General features: G+C 43.8%; 1 protein-coding gene across 1 annotated transcript; it reads left to right on the top strand.

Annotated features, from left to right (window-relative positions):
• Nucleotides 1-4: 4 nt before the first annotated feature.
• On the top strand, nt 5-10,670 carry LOC311010351 (apoptosis-stimulating of p53 protein 1-like; the record flags this gene model as incomplete). Its single annotated transcript, XM_084040875.1, has 9 exons — nt 5-65; nt 2,127-2,277; nt 2,388-2,425; nt 2,517-2,881; nt 3,138-3,275; nt 5,599-5,732; nt 6,117-6,283; nt 6,421-6,620; nt 8,893-10,670. Coding segments are annotated over 9 exons (1,296 nt in total), but the record flags the coding sequence as incomplete, so codon positions are not given.
• Nucleotides 10,671-12,465: the final 1,795 nt, after the last annotated feature.

The following is a 12,465-nucleotide window of genomic DNA, read 5'->3' as shown; positions in this document are numbered from 1 at the left end:
CCTCCCACCATCCACTGTGGACAACATCCCTCGTCCCCTCAGTCCCACTAAACTAACCCCAGTTGGTAGGTCCCAGAGAATAAATCATCAGTGTGCTCCCATAATCTTGGTTCCGTGTGCTATCTTACATTTTCAGTGTAAATTTAGTATAATTATTTGACAAATGTCCAATCAATTTCAATACTCTCTGTAACAGAACATTTTAACGTTACATTATTCGTTACATTATTTTTCTTGTCAGTTATAGGGGTCATATCCCTAATGATAATTCCCTTTTTCCATTGTTGTGTTTTTTACTAAATTGGAGAAACATTTCTGTGCCAAATAAGTGATCGGTTCTGGGGAGCAAAATCAATTTATAACATCCATCCATTCATCCATTTTCTTCCGCTTATCCGGGGCCGGGTCGCGGGGGCAGCTGAGCAGGGACACCCAGACTTCCCTCTCCCCGGACACTCCCTCCGGCCCCTCTGGGAGGATCCCAAGGCATTCCCAGGCCAGCCGGGCGACGTAGTCACTCCAGCTGTCCTGGGTCTTCCTCCGGGTCTCCTCCCGGTGGGGCATGCCTGGAACACCTCCTGAGGGAGGCGTCCAGGGGGCATCTGATACAGATGCCCGAGCAGTTGTTCGATGTGGAGGAGCAGCGGCTCTACTCCGAGCTCCTCCCGCCTGACAGAGCTCCTCACCCTATCTATAAGGGAGCACCCCGCCACCCTGCGAAGGAAGCTCATTTCAGCCGCTTGTATCCGGGATCTTATTCTTTCGGTCACGACCCAGAGTTCATGACCATAGGTGAGGGTAGGAACGTAGATTGACTTACTGCCGGCAATGCGAACCAAGCTCCTGCTCCAGTCGTACAGCGGCCGTACAGGCCATAGCAGAGGGCCCCTGACCCAGTACTCCTGAAGTACCTCCCACAGAATGCCACGAGGGACACGGTCGAATTCTCCAGGTTCACAAAACACATGTGGACTGGTTGGGCAAACTCCCATGAACCCTCGAGCACGCTGCAGAGGGTATAGAGCTGGTCCAGTGTTCCACGGCCAGGACAAAAACCGCATTGTTCCTCCTGGATCCGAGGTTCGAGTATCGACCAAATTCTCCTCTCCAGTACCCTGGAATAGACTTTACCAGGGAGGCTGAGGAGTGTGATCCCCGATAGTTGGAACACACCCTCCGGTCCCCCTTTTTGAATAGAGGGACCACCACCCCGGTCTGCCAGTCCAGAGGCACTGTCCCCGACTGCCACGCGATGTTGCAGAGACATGTCAGCCAAGACAGCCCCACAACATCCAGAGACTTGAGGTACTCAGGGCGGATCTCATCCACCCCCGGTGCCTTGCCACCGAGGAGCTTCTTCTCCCCAGCCTCTGCTTCCTCTATGGAAGGCGTGTCAGTGGGATTGAGGAGATCCTCGAAGTATTCCTTCCACCGCCCGACAATATCCCCAACAGCTCCCCACCTCCACCGTAAACAGTGTTGGTGGAGGGCTTCCTGAGGCGCTGGATGGTTTGCCAGAATTTCCTCGAGGCCGACCAGTAGTCCTCCTCCATGGCCTCCCCGAACTTTTTCCAGACCCGAGCCTTTGCTTCAGCGACCGCCCGCACTGCAGCACACTTGGCCTGCCGGTACCCGTCGGCTGACAGCATCCCTTACTTCCGGTGTCCACCACCGGGTTCGAGGATTGCCGCCACGACAGGCGACAGGCGTCAACAATGGAAGCGGAGAACAAGGTCCATTCGGACTCAATGTCCCCAGCCTCTCTCGGGATCTGGTCAAAGCTCTCCCGGAGGTGGGAGTTGAAGTCCTCCCCGACAGAGGGTTCCACTAGACGTTCCCAGCAGACCCTCAGAACACGTTTGGGTCTGCCAAGTCTGTCCACCTTCCTCCCCTGCCAGCGGATCCAACTCACCCACCCGGCGAGCCCCAACCCCGGGCCTGGCTCCAGGGTGGGGCCTCGGTGGCGCCATTCCGGGGGACGTACACTTCCTTGATATTTTATCAGTCATGGGGGGCTTTGGAACCGCTCATTCACCCAATTTATAACAACATTTCAATAAACACATAACAGAAGAAGAACTATGTAGTTTTTAAACATGACAGAATCCCACCTCTGTCCTGCACAGCTCACTCCCAGCTACGTTACCAGAATGATGCTGACCTGGAGGTTCTCCGCCGACGCCTCAGCAATGCTCCGAGACCCCTAAAGAAACGGAGTTCTATCACCGAGCCTGAGGGCCCACAGGGTCCAAACATCCAAAAACTACTGTACCAGAGGTCTGTGTTTTACTGTATAATATACCATAAAACAAATACATTTTTATGAAAATGAATTTGAAACAAATTGGTTTCAAATGGTTAAAGTTGATTTATGTTCTGGTGTGCAGGTTCAACACATTGGCAGGAGGCATGGAAGGAGGCTCCGGTGAGAAATTGATATAGCCTTGCCTGAGGACAGTTTAGGTAGCATCATATGTCGTAAGGGTTTGATGATGCTGTTTCCCTCTTAATTTCAGGCAATACTTTCTACCAGCCTGACTGCCTTTTGGGTGAAATTGACAACATCCATTCAGCAAATGGGAATGTAGAACCTGGTGACAAGCACGTCAGTATGGCAGCCATGGAGGGCAAAGTTCAAAACCTGAACTCGAGCTCTCGTCGCTTGTCGCCTCCTTCTGTTACTATAGAAACACCCAAAGAGACAAAAAAAGCCGAAACTACCATTAATGTGTCTCCACCATCCCAAACCAACCCACCGCCTGCACCCGATAGGCCAGAGGACCAGAATAATAACAACAAGAGAGGGTCTAGTCCTACGCACAACTCTGTAGGCCACGCCTCCCCTTCTCCATCTCCTCCTGGCCCCCTTTCACTGCCTAAGGTAGGCAATGATTGCAATCTATTTATTTATTTATATTTGTAGTCATACCTAAGATGGGGAACACACACTAAAGCTGGGGCTTCTCTTTGTTAAAAGTATTCTAATTTCTTGTACTTTATAATGTGTTACTGATAACTTCAACACAATATTCATCCTCTGTGAAAGCAGTTGCTGAAGATAAAGCAGAGTAAGTACTTACTTAGCAATTCCTCTTCTGCACTGTCAACACTTTTCTGTTCCTCTCCGTGTGCTGCAGGTGAAGCGAACCAACCTGAAGAAGCCGTCATCAGAGCGAACAGGCCACGGTCTCAGAGTGAAGTTTAACCCTCTAGCTCTGCTGCTGGATGCATCGTTAGAGGGAGAGTTTGATCTGGTGCAGAGGATTATATATGAGGTAACACAAGATTATGTTGTAATACATAATCATATTTCAGATTTGGAATGTGTTTACTGTCTGTAGAGCTAAACAATTTGATTTGTACAGCTCTGTATTACAGTGAGTCATAGGGCTTTACATGTCTAGATTAGTAGTCATTCCAAACCCATTTTGTGCTTTACAAGAAAACAAAGACACCCACTATGAATCCTGTGTAAATACTTAGCGTAGAGAGGCAATTCAAGAAAAGACTGGTTGTTTTTTGTCGTCATTGTGTCTTTTGTGATAAATACATTGTGAAAGACTGTGATATTGCCCTTCAAATATAGTAACCATGTATTCAATTATAATTCTGTCTACTGGCGTTATTTTTTCATGAGGTTAAATCTCTGGTCAATCGGACAGAGCCCTTCCCACTAGGCATCGCCTGATTGGTCAGAATCTCCATGCATGTGAGTGAAGTTTAATAGACTAGTGCTACCTTTCTACTCTGCATGGTTGAAGGAGAAAAGTGTGACAGGACGAGTGCAGACCAAATTGCAAATGCCAGAGAGGAAACAGTGCCGAATAAAGTAGCACGTCAGCTGTCTGGCAATGTTATTAATAAATACACTATATTGTAGTGCTGTCAAAATTAACGCGTTAATCTTTGCGTTAATTATGAAATATTTAACGTGTTAATTTTTTTTAATGAAATTAACGCAGCTGTGTTTTGTTTACTTCCCATGGTGGCTGACGTAAGACCTATGACGACGTGTGCCGCAAAGCCATTAGCCATTAGTTTTTAAGCGTAAGTAAGTTCAGCGTAAGATTTTGGCTGAGGCTGCGGCGACCTTTTTTAAATGTTCTGTTAGTGTATATAAGAAATATGCCTTTTTCAAGCTGACAGTTAATTTTGATGGCCTTGATGGTTTCTTTGGAAATCTGTAGTTCACATGAGAGAATCTGTGCTTAAAGTTAAAAAAGCTGCTATTTAACAATAGTATTTGAATTTAAATACTTCCTTTGTGTTGATTCTACATAAATTCCATCATTTTACATTTAAATATCCATTATAACATACTTTATTCTTAAGAAAGCGATTCATTGCGATTCATTGCGATTCATTACGGCAAATTGTGCGATTAATTTTTTTTTTTTTTATCGATTGACAGCACTACTATATTGTCAAAAGTATTCACTCACCTGACATCCCATTCTTAATCCATAGGGCTTAATATGACATTGGTCCACCCTTTGCAGCTATAACAGCGTCAACTCTTTGATTTGGTTTAGGAGTGTGTATATTATATATATTTATATTACGAAATATTACCTATGAAATTGCGATGGTCAGATGGAGGGTTAGTCCTGAGCTGCTGTGATGGGGCCAACTATGGGCCTGACCCGACTGCTAACACACGATGACGGGAGGAAACCAGAGCACCCGGAGGAAACCTACACAAGCATCAGAATCAGAATCAGAATTCCTTTATTGTCCCTCAACAGGGAAATTTGTTTGCCACAGCAGCCAAAGGACAGTATGTTACAAGAAACACAATAGTAATAATAACAATAGCAAAAATTAACAATATAAATTAGAAATGTAAAAAATAGAATAGAAATAGAGTAGACTTGTTATATACATATAAGCATGATATTGTACAAAAATTACCAGCAGTGAATTTTGTTTTTATTTACAATTTACAATAAAGTATAGAGTGCAGAATGAGGTCTATTGGTAGCATAAACATGATATTGTACAAAAATTACCAGCAGTGAATTTTGTTTTTATATACAATTCACAATAAAGTATAGAGTGCAGAATGAGGTCTATTGGGAGCAGTGCTTATTGTAGAGTCTGACAGCAGCAGGAAGGAAGGACCTGTGATATCTCTCTTTCACACACTTGGGGTGTATCAGTCTATCACTGAAGGAGCTGACTAGTGCAGTGATAGTGACCTGCAGGGGGTGGGACTCTTGTCCATCATCCTGCTCTCTCCCACCACCTGCACTGGGTCAAGAGGGCATCCCAGGATGGAGCTGGCCTTCTTGATAAGTTTGTCAAGTCTCTTCCTGTCTGCTGCCGAGATGCTGCTGCTCCAGCAGACTACACCAAAGAAAATGGCTGATGCCACTACAGAGTCATAGAAAGTTGTCAGCATGGAGAGAACAGGCAACCTCAACACAGAATAAGGACCTAGGACGGACCGGGGTTCGAATCTGGTGCTAACCACTGTTCCATTGTACTATAGTGGGATTAAGTGAAGGGTTTCGCAAGGCAGACAACAATACAAATATTTTTACAATGTTTGATTTCATTAGTCTAATACCCAATTTTCTCATTGCCTCTGTCTTCAAGGTGGAAAATCCCAGTATGCCTAACGATGAAGGCATAACTCCCCTTCATAATGCTGTCTGTGCTGGCCACCACCATATTGTCAAGTTCCTGCTGGACTTTGGAGTCAATGTAAACGCAGCCGACAGTGACGGATGGTCAGTACCTTCAGCCAGTCATTCAATCATGTTATAGACCAGACTAATAATAGAACAGTTGCTGCTAAATGGCCAGCAGGTGTTTCGGTAATGAACACGCTCTGTGGCAGCGATGCTGGAGCTCGGCTCAGAGGCAACAATGACAGAGATAGTTGCATTTCTAAAATAATTTCTGACTCAGCTGCCTTAGCAGTATTAGAGGAAGAGATCACCAAATATAAGGAGCATCTCCATTCATAAGTTACTTGATTTAATTACCGATTAGTTTGACTGAATTCATGTTTAGTCAATGTCAGCCTGTTTCATGATGACATTATTTGCGAACCTTGTGTAGTATGGGAATTTTCAATGTTTAAAATTATATTTTAATGTTGTCCTTTGCAGGACTCCTCTGCACTGTGCAGCTTCATGTAACAGCGTCCACCTCTGTAAGATGCTGGTAGAGTCGGGGGCAGCCATTTTCGCCACAACAATTAGCGACATTGAAACTGCGGCAGACAAATGTGAAGAAATGGAGGAGGGCTATACACAGTGTTCACAGTTCCTCTATGGTAGGTAGATACAGATAGACAGATGGTGACTGGTGTCATACACGGACATTTTAGAAGAAGAGACTTCATCAATCATGCGATGATTAAAATCTCCACTGAAAATGTATTTCACACTGAATACTTTGTACACCTCCCAGGTGTTCAAGAAAAGTTGGGTGTGATGAACAAAGGCTTGGTCTACACTCTCTGGGACTACACGGCCCAGCAAGCTGATGAGCTTTCCTTCAGTGAGGGTGATGCCCTCACTGTGCTGCGTCGGCGCGACGACACTGAGACAGAGTGGTGGTGGGCCCGGCTTAACGACCGCGAGGGATACGTACCCAGAAACCTACTTGGGGTGAGAGAACACTAACATTACAACAGACACCTTGCCACAAAAATTGGACAAGAGACAAAAGTTGGACAAGACAAAGCGTTTCGAGAAATCCAAAGCTTGATATACCTGTTGTGCCTCATTACAGTTGCAATGATTGGACACTCACTGTTGGAGGACAGTTTAGTGAATAGTTAATTATCACCATGGGCACTAGTTTCGTAGACCAGGTGCAGTCAGCACGCAGCGCACCTGCGCCACGCCGACGGGGTGTGTCCGCCTCGACTTTGCAAGTTCCGTGCACTGCGCAGGCTAGCACAGGCACGCCTCCCGTCTCGCCCACCCGCGCAAGTGGGAAAGAGGGAGGAGAAGAAGGCGTGAGTGGGAGACGAGGAGGAGACGAGGCGTGGACTGGGATTAACACAGCCGATTCAGATCTTCACCAATCAAATGAGCTCCTCTCCTCACCTTTAATGCGTTAGGGGAGCAGCAGTGCAAGTTTCGTCACTTGACAACCCAATGACAGAAGCAGCGCCGCCGCTCCCACAATGCGTATCACGCGCATCACACGCTGTGCGTGCGTAATAATAATTATAATGCCGATATTATATCACTATAGAAAATGGAGGCACATTTTAGGCATGTATATCACAAAACAGGGTCAGGGTGCACAGCTCATCATCTGCGCTCCACAGCTGCACCGGATTCCCCGTCCAACACCAGAACGGCGGGACACCGGGACCTCGCGTGCCGCTCAGACCAGCTGCATCAACTCCAGCTCGTGGCAAAGTTGCGCGTTTCTCCATACTGCGGAGGCGCGAGACCAGGCACAAGCTGCTGTATTTTTTTTTTTAAGATTTTTTCAGGCATAGACGCATGACAGAAGCAGCACCGCCGCTCCCACCACGCTCATCACGCGCTGTGCGCGCGTATCATAATAATAACAATGCCCATATTATAAAAAACAGGAGAGAGAGAGGGAGATGTTTTGGTCCGAGAAGCTGAGTTTCCGTTACACGTGCAATCCGCCTTTGATCTGATGTCAGATGTGACGGGACAATCTATATAGATATAAATTCACGTGTTGATTCAATTAGTTGCATTAAATAGTGTTTGTTGTGATTATTTATTGCATTTAAATGTGCCTGGAACTGTGGAAACCTGCCTGTGAGGACTCGGTGACATGTGCGCATTGCGCGCCGGTCAGCCAAACTTCCACTCCGCCAGCTGTGATTCGCCTTGAATGAATGGACTTTATTTGCGCCTTGCGCCTTACGCCAAGAGTAGACTAGGTTGGAGCTGGCGGGCTTTCGGCGAAGTCTCGGCGAGGCTTTTTGCCACGAAACTTCCGCTGCACCAAGCTGAATCTGTGACGCCTCCCCCTGCTGCGCCGCCACACCCATCTTGGCGCAGGCGATCCACCAAACTGCCAAACTGACCGTGCGCAAGGCTGCGCGGGTCGAAACTTGCAATACGCCGGCTCCGCCACCCTGCGCCGCCCTGCACTGCGCCACGAAACTAGGGCCCCATATGTTAATGTGCAGTGTTAAATAGTTCAAAACACCAACAAAAAAAAAATAACATTTCAGTATGCAATATATATATAATAATCAAATCCTTTTTTATTAATGATTTTTTCACATAAAGTACAAAAATAAATATTATAATGCACACACATTGAGATTGATTTGATTTTTCAGCAAAATATTGGCAACACTTCTGAACAGATATTCAGTCAATTTTGTGGGCAGCTCAAACAGCTCATTGAATAGATTTGATCGCTGGATATTGAAATCTGAATATTTATTTTAGATCAATAACTACATTTAACTGTAAAAGTGAAACGATGAGTATACTATCATTGGCTTTAACACAGGATGAGAGAATTATGAATTATAGGACTGGGTTTGTGCTTTTCTGCACAGTGCCACTTTATCCTTAAGTATGGTATGTACACGCTCTAATGCTCAGAACTGAATTATTATACCAGTAAAGCTGAACTATATAATAAAATATTACAGTGTCCATTTATAGCTCCAGCCTCCAACAAACTATACTATTATAGTTATACTACTATGTATTACAATGAGTGTTGGATGTGTACATTTACGGTAGGACATATGTGTAGTTTCGTTTTACACTGTAACACCAAAACTCAACTCACTGATTCACCAGAGGACACAACTACTTACGAGGTAGATTTATCCCCACACAGTGTCTTATGGTTCATGGTGTTCAGGAACAATGTTAACACGATGCAATAACTTTACCTTCTCGCCCCTCTTGCTCTCTCTAGTTGTATCCAAGGATCAAACCCAGACAACGCTCACTGGCGTAATCAACACTCGCAGAGGGCGCATGCACACAGAGAAGAAGAGGCGGGGCAGCAACATGTGGGCGGAAGCATTAGCAGAGAAAAGAAAGAACAAAGGATAGAAGTAGCCAGGGGGCCGAAAGAAGTAAACAGAGCTGCAGCTCACAACTCTAGCGAAGCAACTTTTTCCTGTTTCTTTGGATGTGATGCTGGAACTACAGAGTCAGTTTATTGTAGAATCATAACATATTTTCACTGAATTGCTGCAGTTAAAAGAAATAGCCTGTATCTTATTTTGAGCAACAGTAGCTTGGCAACTTCACACAGTTCAGCCGCATGAGAGAAGCTGAATAGGGGAAAAAAATATAAATATGGATGCAGCTTTTAGCTTGGATTTATAAGGCTCTATCTGACATCCAACAGCACATATTGCCACTGTATTTGTGTGTGGTGTATATTAACAACAGCCAGATGGATCTTCATGAAGCCAAGCTAATCGACTACATAGCAATGATAATAGTATGTTGTCTGAAAACACTTTCACACCGTGTGGTGATTAGATTTAAATGCAGTAAATGTACAGGCTAGATCAGCCGAAGGTAATCGTGAGATGATGTGAAGTTGGAGAGAGGACAGTGAGAGGAGAGAACAGATTGTAACTAATGGATGTCAGGTTTTGTCAGGTTGTAGATGGAGCAGTTGGGAGCAGTGTTAGTCAGGAATAATGGAAATGCACAGAAATAGAATACAGCAGGCTTTTGCTGCATGGTGGCTGAAGTCTGTATCAATCCACACCAGCAACGAATGTTGACAATATAATATTATGGCATGGTAAAAAAATAAATACAACTAAAATAGTTTTTCTTTGAATGGATATCAGAAAAAATATTTAAATTCTGATTTCACAAAATGATAAGAGAAGCATCTGTGAATTATTTGACATTTCAACCTTTCACGCATTGATGTTGAGTCAGCCCTGTTGCATGCTGTCATAACAACATCTGTTCAACTGCAAAATGGTTGCTGCAGTAAGAGTGGGGGAAACAATGAGAGAGAAAGGAAAACAAGAATGTGAATGTGTCTGTCGAATAATAATAATTTTGTAAAACCAAAGCAGCTACAACATGGGAAGGAGGAGGAATTAAAATTCATTAAATATTTAATTATTTTCCAAATTTTGATTTAGACTTCTTCAAGTTTGTACCCATTAACACACAATACATTGTCCAAACTAGGGTGTGGAACATATTGGTCCTCGTACTGGGGGCTATACTAGTACCAGCCTCTAACAATATGATAAAGCAGTGTTTCCTAACTACCAGAAGCTCAGTGGCGCATTTTGAACAAAAATTAGTTCAGAAGGTTGAAAATATAATTGTATATATACAATACATTATACATTACCCCTGGGCTAACTGCTTTAGTGTTAAAATGAGGCAAACTTAGCTGATAGAAAATTAATCTAAGGTGTGAAAAACAACTTCAGTTTTTCCTTCATATTTACAAATTTTAGTAGTTGAATGAAGTTTATTATTACCTTGATTTGTTGTTTTATTTAAACAAATGTTTTCTATTGTTATTGTCTCTCTTATTTTATATATATATATATAATTATTATTATTAGACACATTGCTCTTGTTTCTGTATCTGTCAGCCTTAATGTGAGGCAATAATTTGAGTTTGATGTGAGAATTGCACATTGCTGTGAGCGTGAACCATTATTTTGTGTATATGCAACCTGTGACTACTCAGCTAATGTACAATAATAATAAAGAAATTATAATCCCTACAATGCTGTGACTGTGGTTGACTGTGAGTTTGTGACACACACACAAACACACACATACGTACACAGATAGACATTCAAGGCTTGGTGATGGAAAATGCTAAATTCCCCAGTCTCTGCATAGACAGCAGTTCTCTTCACAAGTAAGTTAATTTCCATTTAAATTCAAAATATTTTCACACTGTGCCATTGGCTGGAAGTCTAGCTGTCTGGCCAACACAAAGGTGACACAGAAACAAGCTTTTATATGTTTGTTGTTTGTTTTTCTGTCTTTAAAAAAAAAAAAATCTAAAAGCAACAAAAACAATTGTTCAGTCAAGTCAATATTGTATTATATTGAAGATTGCCTAAAGATTGCCTTTTCAATGAAGCAAGAAACAATTTTAGAAGGCCTACATAAAACAAAGCTGAAACTGTCTGTAATCTACGGAGCCCCCTGGTGTCAGTCAAGAAAAAAAAAAGCCATGTACTAAACTGAGGGAACGGATTGCTAAACTGAGGGCACGGATTATTAAACTGAGGGCACGGATTGCTAAACTGAGGGAACGGATTGCTAAACCGTGCGCACAGATTGCTAAACTGAGGGAACGGATTATTAAACTGAGGGCACGGATTGCTAAACTGAGGGCACGGATTATTAAACTGAGGGAACGGATTGCTAAACCGTGTGCACGGATTGCTAAACTGAGGGCACGGTTTACTAAACTCATACATGATATTATTAAAACCACTTATATTAGCCTACATGTAGCCTACATTTGTTTATGCATGCATATGCACATCTATTGATAATCAAATAATAAAGGAACGTATTTAAACCAGATAAGTGATATTACTTACTTAAGAGGGATCCAAATTCCATGTACATGTGAATAATGTAGCTCCTCCGACGTCGTCTCCGCGGTGAAAATGCTGGTGTTCCGTGGTCAGAGGTATAATACGATCTATGAACGGACTAATGATCGATAAAAGCTGCTTAATAGTCGCGATCGATGGCGAGTGAAGGCAGCTACTCAGGTAAGAGGAAGAAAGAGGGAAAGCGTGAGAGCGCGCATATATAATAAACTGTAGAAAACATTTGAAAGTTGTAATTTGACTTAAAAAATATTTAGAAATATTTAATTAATTGTAATAATAATCATGCTTTATATTTTGATAAGTAATTTCCATTCAACGGGAGCTAGAACCGCTAACGTAATCGATTCGGTTACGTGAGAGAAGATGAGGACGAGATGTCAATAAAGTTAAAAAACAACAAAAATTAAAACTGCCAGCAGTATCGTGACGGGCCCTCGCTCTTATGCGGTCGTGGAGTGCCTGCGGTCACAGGGCAGTGTCGTGGACGCTGCCCTTGGCGCGGCCGCCTCTCGTGGCGCAAGTCGAGACACAAGCGATGGACACCGAAAGGCATCCGTCTCTCACGTGCGGTCGTGGAGTGCCTGCATTCCCACGCGTGGCAGCCGCCTACCTGTGCAGCGGCCACCTCCTCGTGGCGCTAGACACAAACGATTGAATTCAAAGCCATCTGTTTGTCACATACACACATGTTCATGCCTTCCTGACATCTCTCCTCCTCCCCCTAGTGTGACCTCTCCTCCTCCCCCTGTGTCCTCCTTGCAAGCTGAAATGAGAGGAATTAGGAATTAAAAGTGGCATGACTGTTGATCTGGTGTGATCCAAGTGAAACTACATTTCAGTCACAGAGCTCACACTTATGTCTATGCCTTTCTGACATCTCTCCTCCTCCCCCTGTCTCCTCCTTTCAGGCT

The sequence above is a fragment of the Eutrigla gurnardus genome (genome assembly GCF_963514095.1).
Source record: "Eutrigla gurnardus genome assembly, contig: SCAFFOLD_257, whole genome shotgun sequence".
NCBI lineage: Eukaryota > Metazoa > Chordata > Actinopteri > Perciformes > Triglidae > Eutrigla > Eutrigla gurnardus.
The sequence above is the reverse complement of the archived record's forward strand: the minus strand, read 5'-3'. Positions and strand labels throughout refer to the sequence as shown.